The 17,391-nt window shown below is 44.6% G+C and overlaps 1 protein-coding gene across 5 annotated transcripts in view; it reads left to right on the forward strand.

Annotated features, from left to right (window-relative positions):
* Syx1A (Syntaxin 1A) overlaps window positions 1–17,391 on the forward strand; it is a 39,356-nt gene that overhangs the window by 2,118 nt on the left and 19,847 nt on the right. The window contains exons 1-3 of one of the 5 annotated variants that reach the window (XM_022843738.2): window positions 15–2,072; window positions 13,152–13,263; window positions 15,826–16,008. In XM_022843738.2, the coding sequence (XP_022699473.1) occupies window positions 15,886–16,008 (123 nt within the window). In that variant the 5' untranslated portion in view covers window positions 15–2,072; window positions 13,152–13,263; window positions 15,826–15,885. Of the gene's footprint in view, window positions 1–14; window positions 2,073–3,967; window positions 4,781–5,973; window positions 6,322–13,151; window positions 13,264–15,825; window positions 16,009–17,391 lie in introns of those variants that run through there. The other 4 variants (XM_022843736.2, XM_022843735.2, XM_022843737.2 and 1 more) reach the window with 4 other exon arrangements.

Here is a 17,391-nt window from a genome sequence, read left to right on the forward strand (position 1 = left end):
TAACTGGCGTAACGTAAAGTCTATTTTATGAAGTTGTTTGAGGCGCTGAAAGCCATACAGACACTATTGACAAAGATCAGGTGGCCTCTTAACAAAGTAGTTGATTCGCTGGCGGTTGGGACTCACTTCCGGTTAAGTTATCCTATTACGCTGTGTCGCTGTTCCCGTTCTTATGGGTACCAACAGGTACAGACAGCACCTGTTAAAAACTGAAAGCCAGGGCTAATCTGAAGCTGTTTCTGTCAGAGTACCCGCGGAGGCGTAGGTGCGCGTACACCTGTAATACTGAGTGTATATACGCTCATAGCAAAGTCAAAAGGAGGAGCCAGTTAAAACCGTTGCAGGGCAGGAAGTTCGGCGTCAACAACAACAGCCGAGCGAATCAGAGGCAATTGCTCGCTCGCTAATCACAGCGCCAGCCAGGACCTTGATCGGTCGATAGGGGCTCTAGCTATCGGAGCAGGTCCGTTTGGCTGTTTCGTGTGCCCGTTGATTGCTGTTAATGTTTGTTGATTGACGCGAGTACCGCAGTTGACGTCGGGGAAGATAAGCACGAGGCGCACTGCATTGCTGCAGTCCTACTGCGAGGCCCTCCCGTGTGAGTCGCAGTCCCGTCAGCGATTACGCTCTCTTAATCCTTTCGCGCTGGTTATAGCTTCCAGTCTGCCAGAAAGCAAAATAGGTCAGAGCCAATAGGTAGTTCAAGACCCTTTCTGAGCTAAGGTGTTTTTCTTCTTGCGGTTGTTGCGTAACCATGTGGGTGGCTGAATAAACATCCCATCAAGTGAAGGGAAGGAAGGCGTGTGCGCGACGTCGAATTGTACCCACTCAGAAAGTGGGTGAAGAGGGCGCAAAATAGAAGAGTACCAACCCGATCACTACCAATTGTTATCAAAATACTTTACATCTCCTATAGTGGTACACAATTAGCGACGATCACCATTACCGGCTCTAGTCACTCATTGCTAACGTCATTATCATCATTCAACAGTTAGCAGCGTCGCTACCGTCACAACGCCAACCTCAGCAACGGCAGCGAAGGCGAGCTCAGCGCCGGTGAACTCAGCGCCAAAGAGAACCAGCGTCATCTGAAGCCGACTTAGTGGTGATGCAAGGCGAGCTAATGGGCGTTTATTTCTTGATCGGCCTCCACTGCTCCCTGAATCGTAAAGTCGCTGTTGAATTGTTCGCGGCCACCCTTGCGTCGAGCGAACCATCTCGTACTCGCTAGTCGTCAACTGGACCAGCATCAGAAACGTATACGACCAGGTGGTATTGCGACAGTCCGCCACCTTTTTTTTTTAAACCCTGTCGTGCATCACGCAACAATTCGTGTCTCCGTGTGAAAGCTCGCCCTGTGGGTGTGTATAGTTCGTGTATGTGTTCCCCTCTGAGCAACAAAGGGTCCGGTGGAGCTCGTCGTTTGAGTACCGTTACTGCTACGACGAATACGGGTCCTGTGGCGCGAACTGCGACGCTTGATGCAAGTCTCGCCAAGTACGGCTTGATTTGACGCAACTCAGATCGATATCAAATGAACCCTAACGGCTGGCGCCAACGTATGAGCGTTACGCCTTAGAACGCAACCTCTCTTCTTCCGACGTATGCACGGGAGCAGAAGAATACGGATACACTGGCTGGATAGTTTGGTGGAGCAAACGGTATACTAGTCGCCATATAGCGATCTGACACAAAAGTCCATACATAGAAACGCAAATCTATTCAAGGTATCAAATGCACTGTGGAAATAATCGCCGTTGTTGTTATTGACACGTCAATCAGGCAGATACACAGCGATAACGGCCGTAGCGGAAGCCACAAAATCCGATCCAGGCCGATAACAGCAATAGGAACAACATCCGTCGCTGTTGTAGATCAGTGGCGGTCGCGATAGTTCCCGTGAATATACTCGAAGTGGTTCTACGAAAAGTAGTGGCCGTCACAACCACTACCAAAGTCGGGCGTTGGCCGCAATTTGCATTGACAAGTACACTTTCACCACTTGGAAGCGGAAAAACAACAGAAATTGAAGTACAACCATGACAAAAGATAGGTTGGCCGCTCTGCGGGCGGTAAGTATCTTTTTAGTTCTTGTCTATTCTCTTCTATGTACTAAAAAAGCATACAAATATGTATAGTTATGATTAGCTTTGTCATATTTGTTTTCATTACGGTCTGTTACGTTCGGCGTCAAAGCGTCGTCTAACGACAGGTCCGGCACCTACTTCAGTAAGTGCGAATAACATAAAGATACGATCTTTTCATTTGGGACGTATTATCTATAGTTAACAGCAGGTATTATCCCGAGTGTAGTTAACGGGCATGATCGCTTCGTATTTCTGGGTTTGCAGCATCCGTAATTATTACTATCTAGTAGACTGTACGAACGGTTCGGTAGTCGGTATGACACAGTAAGCAAAATATAGAACTGGGCAGCGTGTACGACGATGTGCACGTAGCGAGGTATACAACTTACGTTTTTTCGTGTATAGCGAAGGTGCCAAAGAGAAAAAAGCGAGTATGAAACGAGAGCTAATTGAACGATGCTTCTCTTCTCATTGTCACTTTTATGCAAACGGCGCGTACACACGTCTGTTTCCTGCATAAATCCCACTGCAATTTATTGTATTAATTAACCCCGAACGCAACTATGACCGGTGCGATCTCCCGAGCAATGGAATACTCGAGAGGAAAAACGAACGCGATATTCTTGAGGAACTTGGAAAGTAATCGTGAGAGTAGGGAAGCTGTTGTTATTGCCTTGCTGGGATCGGCGGGAATATTGCAATGGGTCTAGTCGAAGCGGCAGAAACTGGCATCAAGCGGCAAAGCGGCGAACGGAGCGAGCCAGATATTGTTCCTTCGCCTGCCGTCCGTCGGTTCAAGTCCGGTCAGAAGAGCTTCACCGTAGGGAGCAAAGGGCTCTGGGGCCAGTTGGGGTCAAGGAAAACTACGGGCGGCAAATCGTCCCGAAAAAAGGAAAGAAGACGGGAACGACTGAATGAACGTGCGGTTGCTTTGTTGTTTGAGAAGGATGTGCTGTCTGGCCCGGTTCACGCTTTGCTTCGTCTGACTGCTTGCCTTGCCACCGATCCTGGATGGCTCCTCTCCGTCATATAATGCTACGCTAGAGCTGTTTTGCAGCAGCTGCCGCAGCGTTCTCGGTGGGTCTTGTGCGCAGGAGAAGGTCCAGCTCAGGTCCAGAACAGGAGACACTCGGGCCACTCAAGTTCATCCAGGCTACCCCATTGTTCCCTGTCGACGCGACGTCGTCCGGCCAGCCAGCCAACGAGCCAAGTCCTGGCGCCTACGCGACTGCGTGCGGGAATACCGGCCTGCTTGGCTGTTTAACTGCTCAGTGGCCGCTTGGCAGAACGGTGACACTCGTCAGTACGAGGGTTAACTGGCAGCACTGTAGGCCTGTGCTGGGTAGCAGTGGGCGCTGTCGTGTGTGTATAGACGCTTTGGATCGTGAAGTCGCGCGAAGCGTTTCCCATTCAGCGAGTGCCAATGGAGGACATATAAAGCAGTAAAGGTGTCGAAGAAAATGGCTGGAAGTTTCCGGGTAAAGTTTAGGGAAAATTGATAGCAATATGGAGGGGTGCCGCGGCAGGATCCGGAGGAAATGGGGCAACAAAGATGTGGGGGAGGGAAATGTGCGAAGCGTTCGTCTCGTCGGTTGTAGTACAAAGCGGACGGTAGGTGATGCTGCGGCAAAACAACGATGGTAGCCACTCCAGTAACGCTCTCACCGACTCCGCTAAAGACATATGGATAAATTGGACGAACTGTGAACGAGCAAAATTATACAGAGGCATAGGCTTGTCTATGACCATTCCTACAGCTGTTACGAAAACCTATATATATATATATATATATATATATATATATATATATGCGGGCTAAATGGCCTGTCTGCATACGTCCAAAGCGAACTTTACCCATTAGACCGGAATGACCTGCATTGTTACAATCTACGATGCTTCAAAAAGTCGAGACGGTTCTAATGTTGTTTGCAGATCGTGTGCCGAAAAGGAATGAAAGAAGTAGAACATGCCCACTAATAGCTAGCTAGACACGCCTTCGTCGCGTCGTCCGTCGTTCAGTAAGATACTTATTAGCTTCTGTTTGCGTGTGTACTGTTTGCTCTGGTACATTCAATTCTGTTACGTGAATTGCTAATGCGCAAGGTTCTCTCCTTAGTTGCTTATCCATAACTATGCGCCATTATAGGACTGTGAGAACGTTTGACTTTGTGCAGAAGGAACTTAAAGGTGTTGCCATAATCTATTGTGTAGACAGTGACGATTAAAGACAAATGGATACAAGAACCATATGTAGCAGCGTACAGTCGTAAGAGTACTGCAGTTGATTACCTTCGACGGCATCATTTAAGTTGAGTAATTAATGCTAGCCAACTCAAGGGTGCCGACACAACAATAGTCGTTATATTGTCTGTTTCTGTGCGTGTATATGTTCGTCCGCTTCTTTATCGGCAAGGCGTTCGATGATCTGGCATGTGGACAAGTCATGACAGGGGCAATCTGGTCGAGATCAAGCCGATCAGGGAAAGATGGTCAGTCTGACCAACCCAATGGGATGGTTCGCTGTGTTGAACAGTGGCTGTGTGTTCTGGGGTTCTTATCATGCTTGGTACGAGTGGTAACGGCGTACGAGCGAGTCATGTGTCGCGGTATCGCAGTTGTGTGTGATGGCCAGCGGATTGAAGCAAAACACTACGAGCAAACATAGGCATACGCCAGTGTTGGGACAGCCCTGGGTAGGCGTTCATCATCATTAGATCTTGTCCGCGCAAGTCGAAACGGGTTTGGTTTGTATCTAGAATGGCAGTATGGACGTGTTGCAATTGTATCGAAATGCGTGTTTTTTTTTTGTCCATTTGGCTATGTTATTGTTTTTCACTGGTGTCTATTGACTGATGTCGATACCCTTGCTATATACCGTCGATGAAAGCACAACCATAATAATGCTTGGCTATAGTGGAAACGAATCAACGAAACGGAGGCGGGAGGCATTCATTGATAAAAACATTTACTCAGTAGACCATCTATAGCGGGATTAACTTCGTTTGAACGCAAAACAAGGTTGCGCTTAGTGATCGTCACTGGAGTTATTGGCTTCGCTACCAGTAACCTCTTTCATTTTTAGCTAGGAAAAAATCTTTTTTTCTTTCCTTTTTTATTTGCCATAGAATTTTTTTGTCCCACATTTCTATTCAAGCTCTACCGCACTCAATACCGTAGTCTGACTCAGTGGTTCTCTTCCACTACGGCGATACGGCTGATTAAAGCCGTCATCAATGTTACTACATGATAACCCATCATGCGTCTAGCGGTAATCGTACGTTGTGGTACTACTTCACAGTAACAACACCACTTTTTCGGCGGTTTCAACCTGTTTAGTGATTGTCATTGCCATACTTGCACGATGTTGAAAATAATGCTGGTAGCTGACAACATCACCGGGCTAATTTGACTGACCATATCCGACTACAGTATTGAGAGTCGCGCTTGCCGCTCATTATCGACACTCGTACGAATCCGCGAACCCAATGCCCCATCAGCATAAGCACCAAGCACAAACGTTGCTTTTTTCACCGCTGCAGCCATTGCCGCCAGGATCGTTTGTGACTAGATTACATCAGCTTACATCGTTCTTCCTGTTCCGTCTGTGCGACGCATTCAGATTCTGCTGTATAAGTCGCACAATGAAAGGCGCTCTTTGAAAGGTTAGCGAACAGCGATTGCCAGCGGGGCCGCCAAGTATAGCCGTCGATAGTCGGCAAGTAGGGGGCTCTCCTTGAGCCATCTCGGCGGCAGCAGCAGCAGCAGCAGCAGAAATAACGGCTATGCAGTGACAACGCCTCAGTCATCGATGATCGACCTCTGTTTTTAAGTCCGCTGTAATTGCCGCCGCCGCCGCCGCTGCTGGTGCTGCTATTGCGGAAACGATAACCCGTTGTCCTTGGACGTGTTTCCATCTCTCAGTTTTACCTTCTTCTCCAGCTACTTGTTTGTTTGTTTGTTTGCTCGCGTGATCGCCCTTTCCGAATGTACAAAGCCCAGCACCGTCATACGTACTAGCGTCAGTAACATCAGCATGAACGGTGGTGCCGTCATAATGTCGCAGGCAGACCGCTATGAGCCTCCACCGAAAGCAATCGCGTGCGGTGATAATGTTCACGGTGATCGAAGCGAACAAGCATCCGATTTGGAGCGGCTTTACTGGCGTAGTAGGAGATCTTCGAATAAAGCTAGCCGACGACGATGAAGCATGCCAGCTCTGAGCTTTCAGACGACCGTACGTGTGTGTTGTCGAACTAGTAGTTATCAATTTTGCTATAAATACTCCTCGAATATCCATAATCATATTATACAGCAGCTACAGGGTCACTGACGCCAATGTGGCATCGCGTACCAATCCATATAATACTCTATCACTGATATTATCGTGATCCTGACCACTGCCTTTACCAGTATCAATACTATCGTTACAATTATCGCTATCACTGAACCTGAGCAGTATTTTCAGGCCCACAAGGTCCTTGTTTTTATCGCTTCACTTCAATATTATTTTTAGCCTTGTTGTTACACATTCGTCTATTACTCGTCGTTCATTCGTTCAGCCACTGATTTGTTCGGTCTCGAATTTCCCATTTCTTTCTTCCCAGTCTCTCTTTCTAACGTTCTTCGTTGTATGGGCCATACGCAGCGTTGTAAGCGCCGTCTTCTTTAGCTCACGCCGCCCCCGGGCATTTAGATTGCACCGGTGCGGCCACGGCGGCGTGGGCGGTGGCTGAGCACCCGCAGCGGCCCTAGCGGCAACGACTGCGATAGTCGCAGGGGTTACTCTGCTGTTTTTTTACTGCCGATTGTATGTTGCTTTATCTCCGTTTCTACAGCAGCAGTTGCAATAGGCGACGCCACTTCTCCGCTTCTCTACTTCGTACGCTTGTTCTCCTTTGACCGTTGGCTGTCAACGATCCGAACTTAATGGTTTCATTGCCGGACCGCGTAGAAGCGGCAGCCACTCGACTTTGCCGCTCACCAGTTTCCTATACGCCATCTGCAGCATTCAATTGCGGTCTGGCGCGATCCGCTTATTAACGTTGGTTGAATCTAGCGAGCTAAAAAAAGAACATCAGTCATTCGCGATCAGCGCACGACCGGATAGAAGAAGCGGGCCCCTACTATTGCTACTGATTGGTGTTGCACATTTCAGAATATCTATGTAACCGTACCGTATGAGCGATGCTCAGGACGCTGGCCTGCGCACACTCCTGATCCTCTTTAACTCCTCCTCAACCTCTTGCTTAATCTGAGCTCCGGATGTGTTGATTGTCCGTTATGCGTCGGATATTACGTCATCGACATTACACTCGCAACCGTGTTAATGGCGGTCCTACATTGGCTTCAGAAGTTGCAAGTTGACAGTGTTGTGTCGTCGCAGACTGCGTTTCATCAATAGCCCTTTTGTGTACATTCCTTATTCTTCCTTATTCCTTAAGTAGCAGAAGCCATGAGCCATCATGACCCGTTACATGTTCCGCCTATCCTTGGGTTTGATTCAGCTGGCAGAAACTAATACCTGTTATCGTGTGGTGTAGTGGTGTTCTGGACTTACAGGTTGAATTCGGTATGTTCCAGTTAGGGCACTACCAACGAGAGGTTTCCAAATCAAACAGACTACATAAGCGTACTAACACGCTTGCTATCGGTCTGTCGTTAATATTATCAATTTGTTGTAAAAATAATGGTCCCTGTGCTTTGTTCGCGAATGGAACCCAAACTTTGAACCTTGTCATAACGCAGCGTAATGTTCTTAAATGAATAGAAGCTGTAAAATAAATTCCATGAAGCAAGCAGATCAGCTAAATACCGTAGCTTTTTCTCCTCTCACTCTCTGATAGTCGTTTGAGAGCAATGACGCTATTTTAGAAGCGTATCCTCTATTCGAAGTGCTTGCCGGTTCAGTCTTCATCCAAATCAGAACAAATTCAAAATGAATATTAATTACATTTTTCCCCTCTGTCAATTTTGTAAAAGTAATTTTGTTTTAGGTACTAAAATCTACCAGATTAATGTTGATCTATAGCTGTACAAAGGAAAAATCTAGCCAAATCCAAAATGCTTTTTGCATTATGCAGATATGATATAAGAACTAAACTTGTGTAGGATACTTATGAAAGAGGTGAAATACGGGCTATATTTAGCGGATTTACCAATTGAGAAGGATACTTGTCTAACTCAGTATCCTAACGATCTCATACAAACCTCAAACTTTTGTTGTAAGTACAAAGAAGTGTTTGCAGATATTTTAATCCGTTAGAATTGATATATATATACATATATATTGAGGTCGGTGAGTGGCACTTAATCGGTAGGACTGGCGGGCGCCATTAAATAACGAAGTCTGAGTACCACGCTGACGAGGTCATCAGTAAACGTATCTTTTAAGTAGGGAAATGTGTTTAATAAAATTCGCTCACAAGAAGATACCAAAGTTTATTTCTTTTAACATTTGCTGTATGTGATATGATTTGACAAAACAGTAATAGCTTTATCTTTCGTGCCGCTCGAATCGGCAAAGCAGTAGTAGTGATTCTGGGAGACTGTGATGAAGGCTACAGTTATCAGCTTAGTTTTTAACTGCCGAATATTTTTCCCAGTTATTTGGATAACCGACGCCATTAGAAGCGTCATTGTTGACGCTGCATTTCCCGTGCGATCGTTAACGTCACTTCTCAATGAACCCTGAGATCAGTAGCAAAATACTGATGCACCGCGAGACGACGCCTGCAAAGGAACAGCTAGCGGTGGCGCCCATCGGTACCGTCTAGGTGGACTGATTAATCAATCGCTAGCGCCCACGCTTAATTCACCTAGACTGCTATAAACCATGAAGGCGGTAATGGGCACCACACAAATCTATAAAGAACACAGCCACACAGTCATGTACACAGAGTATTTTTTCTTCAGTGCCGTCTGTCGTCCCACGTCTCATCACTATGAAGACGTCTCTTAAGCAGTGTCTTTCCCCTAACCGAACTCGAGGGGAGTGAAGGCATGTTGGCAAGGGGACTATAGGGGTGCAGTCACAAAAGCGGGTCGCACGCAATGTCGCCATCAGTAGAACGCACATAGAAAAAAAGAAAAAGCGCACAAGTCTAACTATAACAGGTATATCAGGGAAACGAAACGTTTAAAGTAAGACTGAGACACTATGCGTCCGCTAAGGACAGCAACAGAGCGTCGACCTAGCGCGACTAATCTTGCCCTATAGAGTATTTACGAACTGAGTCAATGTCACAGTTTAGGGCTTTTATTAAGGCTCAAACAGAGCCAATGTCGGCTGACGTTTGTCAACAAATCTCGCCAGCGGAAGCAATGTAACTGGCTGGCTGTCTCGTCGTGGCTGATAGTACAGCGCCACTTCCTTTCCGGTGACGTTTCTGCACTACAATCGAGTTTAATTTATTATTATTATCAATTTTTCTTCGTTAATAGCCCATACTGGTGAATTTATCCAAGTAAGATACTATAGCAATACTGTTGTCTATCAGTACTAGTAATTCAAGGCTGTAATGCTGCACACTGATGTAACTTTATGGATTGAAATCATTCAACGGAGCATGATGTCAATAAGACTTGAAATGTATTTCCTTCCATAATATTGTAGACCTTGTCAACTTTTTCCACAATGTGGTACAGCGATTAAGCGGCCAAATGCTCAGGTCAGAAGTAAGCCTAATTGTGGCCCAAGAGCATGGGAGAAGGGAGCATAGCCGGTGCGTTCAGTCGTATCTCTTCAGTGGAGCAGTTGCATGAACCCGTTTTTCCTCGAACCGTTATTAAGATTACCATTTTAGTACTGGCTTTCAATTACGCTGTCATTAACCCTGGCCAGAAACGCGAACCCCCGACCCCCTGCTTCCTGTTTCAACGATTTTTTCCATGCAAGCGACACAATATCCGTGCATCGATGATGTTTAGATAGCGAATTTAAATCTCCATTATTGCATTTGGAATATCTGTTGTTTTTATTTAGCGCTATTGAAACTTAGACATGTGGCCACAGTCTTCGCTTCACTTTGGTGCTCGCAGCGTAGTTGCGTTTCGTGTAATCAACGGTCAGCTTGGTGTTGTTCTGCCGCTGAGTCGGTATATAGGCAACGCAAGGCCTTTAAAAGACGCTTACGCACAAAATAGGCCTGACGTTAGTATATCTAGCATACGTACCGCGTTACATTACGGCGCCTGTCATCGACCCTAGTCAGTGGGTTACGCCTATTTACGCAGTAATTGCCCGTCAAGCTGTAGCTGCTTCTGCTTCATGCTAAAGAGAGAATTTACGTCATGAGGCCGCCGATAGCTCCGCGCAGGGACGTCATTCCGTCTACGTGTAATCACTCGGTTCTGTTAGTATTCTATAACAACTTCATTTACTGGCCTCTTGCCGAAACCAGGAAGGTTCTCCGAATCGTTATCCAGTTTATTTCAGTGGATAAAAAGAAGGCGTTCGACTTATAGATGGCCAAACATGATATAATACTACAAGATCTCAGGTGGTAACCCCGAGCTGTCAGCGATCCCTGTAGATAATCACATACCACGTAGTCAATTGTAGTTCAAATGTGGCCGGTCAACTAAGTTGGATTGTTCAAGTGCGTCTTTACTTTGAAAAAGCAGTTTTTACAGCCTTTTACTTATACGTACAATTTAATTCGCATTCAGTAGTAAACGCGACCTTGACGTCTATATTTTTGGCCAGCTTTTGAACTTTGCTATATATATTATAAACGGCAGCGTGGGGAATGCTGAGAACAATTGTAAACCCACAATACCAGTCAATTGAAAATCTATCATACTATAGTAAGGAGGCTAACTATATCAATCGTAATTGCGCTCGTATAGCTGGTATTAGGCCTCACACGAATAGTTTTGTTCATTTTTAGATCCGCTAAAATTGCCGGTTTCTTTACGAGGCACATGTCTCTCATACATTTACTACGTAGCCACAGACTTTATCCTGCTTATGTTTATGTACGTTAGGCCTCGAGCAACGTAGCTACGCCTCTACTACCCTATAAACAAATCTGTTTCACCTGTGGAACTGGACAGCCCTGAAGCTTTTTTTTTTTTAAGAGTTACGCATGGGGCGGTTCCTAACCCTAACTATTGTGGCCGAAAGTTTGGGTTCATGTTTCAAAATACTGATAACCTTTTCACACGTTTTCGTCGTAACAGAACAACAAACGCTGAGACCGTTTATTTAGCGTATAGCGGGTTCGGTCCATTAAAGGTATGCCAACGTGTCACGAACTGTGTGCCCTTCAAACAGTAGATTACATATTATGTACGCAGACCAGCAGGAATAACGATAGTAATAATAGTTCAGCCGTTTGCAAGCATTAATACATGCACACACAGCCGATATGTACACACAGTCGGATAGTCTTTACGGTTTCCATCTTGAGTAAATTTCACGCGCAAGCTCTCGAACACACATCGGTCGCCTGCGATCAGGCACGATCAGATCGTTCTGATTCTTGATGTAATCATTGGTTCTAGTCCCCTGGAAAAGGGTACCACTTATAGAGGGAACTAGGGTTGGAAATACAGCCTTACAACGTCATATACGATTTACATTTTGAATGGGAAAAACTATGCTTCGGCTATGACGGGTAAGGGTTACAGTTGGTTGCTACCGCCTGCTGAGGTTGAAGAGGTCGAACAGTGGAAACGAGTAGCGGCCGTACCGCAGCGATGGCAACGGCTGCGCACGTTATAGAAAACCGTTCTACCCGATAGACACAATGGAGGTGGAATCTATGGGCGCCTGATCCGCTTTGCCTCTGCGATGGTTGTATGCGGCAGTCAATAGATTCCCTTCGGGCCCTTCACGGCCTGTATATGTATAGGGTAGAAGAGCTCAGGGCTAGATTGCACTATGGCTGTGCCAAAAAAGGACTCTGCTCAAGTTCACTGGACGAAGATGTCGCGGCGACGTTAGCTGGTTTCGATGGCAACTGTTTCGTGGTCCATCGAGAGGATAATGAACGGTGCGCAATTTTATTTTCTCTAAATTCAAATCGTGCGCTCTGGGTTCTGCGTTCCGCGCTCAACGTCTTGAAGCTAGAGGAGATTCTGATCCTAAAAAGGAAGAGCGATCCGGAACATATTGTGAAAGAAAAAAAAAAAGAGAAAGATGATCATGTTATACGTTAGATCTCAATAGCTATGGCACTCGGGAATGCCAGAAACTCGGGTAACGCGATAAGGAGGCGGCGCCGATCGTGGCCGTCGGTAAGCGCAAGGCAAAGTTCGAATATATAAAATTAGAATACTCCAATTGGGGTAAAAAGCGGAAGCGAGTGTCAGCCAGAAGCACCTAAATACGCTTTGGGCTAAGTGCGTGCAGGAAATTTCGTGTATTTGTATGAATCATACGCTACATCTCCGAGATAAAGCTTTATGTTGGAAACAGCGACAGTTTCTTATGACAAAAAAAAAAATGCATTTTATTCGTTCTGTCGTGCGGTCAGAAGAAATAACCAACACTTAAAAGCTGGGCGTTACTCTATTTTATAGGGAAGTGTAAAACACTCACTCTAACTAGGTTATGAGCCTGAAATGTAGATGTACATATATTCCCATGTGCATACGGAGTCGTAGACTTGTCGATTTTTTTGCAGCTATGCTCACGGGTGTCCATTTCAACGTTAGGGCTAATGGGCGCCTATACTGTCACTATCTCATCAAAGGACAAACGGCTCCATCCACTCCACAATCTAACTACGAAACTATCGTACACATATAAATATAAATAATATATATACATATAAACATTCTAATAATATAATAATATATAAACATATAAACATAATATATCGACGGCTGTCTGTAAACGGTAGATTTGCTTAGCTCTAATAAGGGTCGTTCCAATGCTATAGTTCTTCCATCGGCGGTCGTATTGTACCCTTTAAAAAATCATCACTTTGTAAATACTTACTTTTGATAATCAGCGTTCATTATGTGCTAACGTACTAAATGAAGTTCAACTTTCCACAATTGGCGGTTAGCCACTTTGCACAATTATGGAATCCGTTCGTTTCTCACAAAATTTTCTAGTTGCTGTCTACTTGTTCGCAGCCGCGATCGAAGGCCATCGAAGACTCCGAAAAATCAAGGACATGGCAATACGGCTGGCCGTATAACTGTAAACAGATAACATCATTTGTTGGTAATTATTATTTTCATGTTTTGTTTGCGATCACAGTACCTGAAATAGGTATACATCTAAAGTGTTTTTTTTTTTCTAATTACACCTAGAGAAACTGTTTTGACAATTTAAGTTTAACTTTTGATACATTACCCCCGCCCCCCAACCCTTATTTCGTGTATCTAGAAAGGTTCGTAAGCGTCAGGTTGGTTGCTATCGCTCTCTGTTCAGGATTAGTCATCAGTTGTCGCTTTTTTTTGCCGTGTCACAGAACCGCTCTTAGATCAAGAAGCGGACTGTCTTCACAACGGCGACGATCGCATATTCATTTATAACAGAACGGAGCGCCTGTAAGGCAACGGCAAGTGCCTAAGGCTATACGAAAGCTGACGCCAGCCCCTATCCATTGAGCACTCCTACACGTTTATTAAATTGAGAGCAAAGCAGCGACGATTTGATTTCGACATTGTCGCCTATAACGCGCACGGTTCTATTTCCACATGAGCACCGCTAGCAGCGGCGGCGGCGGCGACGACTCGTAAGAACGTCTCGATTTATAGCCAACTCCACAAGTTTGCACGTGCAAAACAGTTATTCCTTACTTAAATATTTAACTTACGCGGACGGAATTGTTATAAAGCGGGAACATGATTCATGTGAGGTCAAATGACCAGCCGAACTCTGCCAAACATAATGCCAAGGCTCAAAAAATACCACGTAAAAAAAGTGCAGCGTATGAAAATCCACGTCCATGCAAGTGAGGCAGTTTTTTAGGTACTAGTTGAGGATTTGTTTAAATGAGCATCTAGATATAAAGGTTAGGTATCTCTCAAAACTGGTTTTTTGGACCGATTTTTCCCATTTAACACGAGGGAGAGAAGCTAGTTGATTGTCTAGTATCGCTATTGCTGTTAGTTTCTAGCAGTGATTCTATTGCTGTTTTTTTTCTGCGAATGAGTAAAACCTTGGTAAAAAGATGGAACTAGCGTATTTGAATTATTAAACCAAGCTAAACAATTACTGAGAGGGTAGAATTGAATCCAATTGGTAATTGACCAACTACCGTAAGCGTCACCCACTTAGAACCGTAATTAGTAATAGGTTACCGGAAGCAGAAAAACAGGAGCACTGCAATGATGAAGGCAGGGTGAAAGGCCTGAAAAGGGACTGTATCGCATTGAAGATTATATTCAGACGGAGCAAGCTTGATTAAATCGGTTGGGAGAACGGAACGGAATAACGTCAGGTAGCGCTTAATACGGCTGCATAGTGCACAGCGTCTGAATAAAAATGTATACATATTTGGAACTGGGTGGGTGCCTGGTCCAATCAGCTAGCACAGAGATCTAACGGCGACAGATACTCAGTCCGCATACTAGTAATATTAGTATCCGGATTATCTAATAAGTTAATTGAAAATTACACGCACAGGCGGACATACAGTAAAACACTGGGTCATTACCTATAATAGACGTAGACGGATAATAGAGTACCTATACTATACTCTAGATAGAATTCGGTGTCCTATTCTCTTGCGATCTGACTTGACCATGTAGCTGCTAACAGCACATAAAAACGGCAGTTTATTGGCAATCAACAATCGATAACGGACTGTTATATCAGTGATGGATATTGACTATGGTTTTCCATCGTTTTATAACGGCTACTATTGCGCCTACCGAACTTGCCTTGAGGCGGTATATATACTAGTCATGGCATGACATCTTTCTCGCAATCGATAGCCCAGCTGCTTCACCGATTCTTAATCTGGGTAAAGTTGGCATCGATCATCGAACTCAGGTGAGCAACGCCACCAGCGGCAAGTTAGATAGACAGCTGGCTACTACGACAGGATGGCTAATTATTTGCCTAGTCCCTAGGTGAACGGACTAAGCAACCGCCATTAGCCTCTGGAGTCGGGGGGTTACGGGGGCGAAAGCGAGCCGACGCCTCACCGGGCGAAGGAACATTGGTAACTTCTGAGTGTATGAACTTCTAGTGATATGTAGCTGGCCGAATTGACGCTGCCCATTTTTTCTGAACGGTCGCGTAGCTGAAGATTAATTTTTACCGAATGAAATGGGAAGGGCGAATCAGATGGCCAACACGATCTTGGAGATGTCAATATAAATTTATTTCTGGATTTATTTTAGCGGAGCTTGTCCTCGCTGCCATACTAGATCTTTCGTTCTAGGCCACCGCCGCAGATAACTGAATTGAATAGGCGCTTAGAAAAAACTAATGGAACGTTGAGCTCTTGTTGTAGTAGCGATAACGCCATCATGACCATATGCGTGATTTCTGTCTTTGTTCGTTCTGATCCCCAGCATATACGCTAAGCTACTCTAGGCCGTGACAGCTTACCGGGTAACGTATCTGCTACTAATTTTAGGCATACGTTGTGGTCTAGGTTCGAACCCGGAGAGAGTATGTATCGTGCTAACAAAAGCCAGCCAGCCGCCGTCTGTCTATCTGACGAAGTGGTTAACGGCAATACCGGACGTAAAACTCGGAATTGTAGAGAAGGTTTCACAATGCTTCAAACGCAGTACTGAATGTGTTTGTATTTTTCTCTCTCGGCAGGCACAAGGCGACAACGACGATGTCGCCGTCAGCGTGGAGGAGCAGCGTGCTCAGGGTTTTATGGACGAATTCTTTGCCGAAGTTGAAGAAATTCGTGAGAACATCGATAAAATACAGACAAATGTCGAAGAAGTTAAGAAGAAGCACTCATCTATATTATCCGCCCCGCAAACGGACGAAAAGGTACGAGCACTGACGGCAAAGGGCAATGGAACTTAAGGGCTTTTTTGAAACGAGTAAACTTTGACCGAAATGAATTAATCGATATTATCCATTGGTTTTATTACGAATGTACGCGGTGAACAGGTAACAAATCGTTAGCATAGTGTGCTTAGATCTTGTCAGCTTGTCGTCAGTAGGTGTCTTGCAATTGCAAGGTGCAATGTCAGGCACTCGTGTTAGCCTAGTATAGGTCGTGCGCATTAAGTCTCAGCAACAGACTTTTCTCCATGTATTCTAATTCTCTCAGAGGATGAACCTGACGCTTTATTCTAAGCCTAGGGAGAATCGAGTGGCTATATACTTCTAAAGCCGGAACATTCAAACAAACTTGACGGTCTTCCTTTAATTGTATAGAGCAGATCCTATAGCAATCAGGATGTTTTCAAGTTTCACCCACTGCGCCCGTGATATACTTACTTTCATGTATTTTTCGATACAAGGTGAACGTGGTAAAGGCAAAAACGAGGGCATGTATAGATAGAATTTTCGCTTTGTTCAATTGTGTAATTCCAAAGGTTGCCTGCTGGTATTTTTGTCTTGCTGCTTTACGTACTAATTGGCTAATGGATTTAAGCAAAGGCCTTTTACGTGTACTAATCATTCGGCCTGTCGAGCCGAATGATCAGTACACATAATGACCAACGATATCTCGTACGATATTGAATCAAAATATTCATTGCATTCACTTTTGTTCATAGATATTACGACAGACTTTTAGCAAAAACATCGTTTGCTTCCCTGTTTTCATAATGCCTTATATATGTTTCCTGTAGTATCCTTGGAGCTGAGGTATGTTCAGCAAACGTGTACCTTTTAGGTTTTCCGACACTGTTTCTTTTACTATAACCTCGCAAACTGGGTATTTATTGTATCAAGTATTCGGAGCGATGTTTTTGCATGGTTTAGAAATTTTTCCGCTGCAAAATCCCATCACATCTTTCAACATTATAGTTAAGATGTGGTTGCCTGATGATTGAGATTTTTTGATATAATGTGCCGTAATAATACGATCGATTCTATGGCACGCAGACACAAAACGAAGCTATAGTTAGAAGCTAACGTTTCTCTGAATTGCTGTGGTACCTTTTTTGGTACCACCGAAAATATCGATATCGGGGGGTATGAGGTAAGCATCACATTAATAATTTCTATTGTTCCAAGTATTTCAAAAAAGATACATTGCTTAACGATATTTCATCATTAGAAACACTTTTTCTATTCTAGAAGTTTTAAGTATCTTGACGCTATCATAAGTTATTCACTTAACTTTCACATGACTTATCATGATTACGAATACCTTTCGAATAGATCCTATTATCATTAAAAACAAAGATACATACATAT

Source organism: Varroa jacobsoni, unplaced genomic scaffold, assembly GCF_002532875.2.
Source record: "Varroa jacobsoni isolate VJ856 unplaced genomic scaffold, vjacob_1.0 scaffold_1071, whole genome shotgun sequence".
Taxonomy (NCBI): Eukaryota; Metazoa; Arthropoda; class Arachnida; order Mesostigmata; family Varroidae; genus Varroa; species Varroa jacobsoni.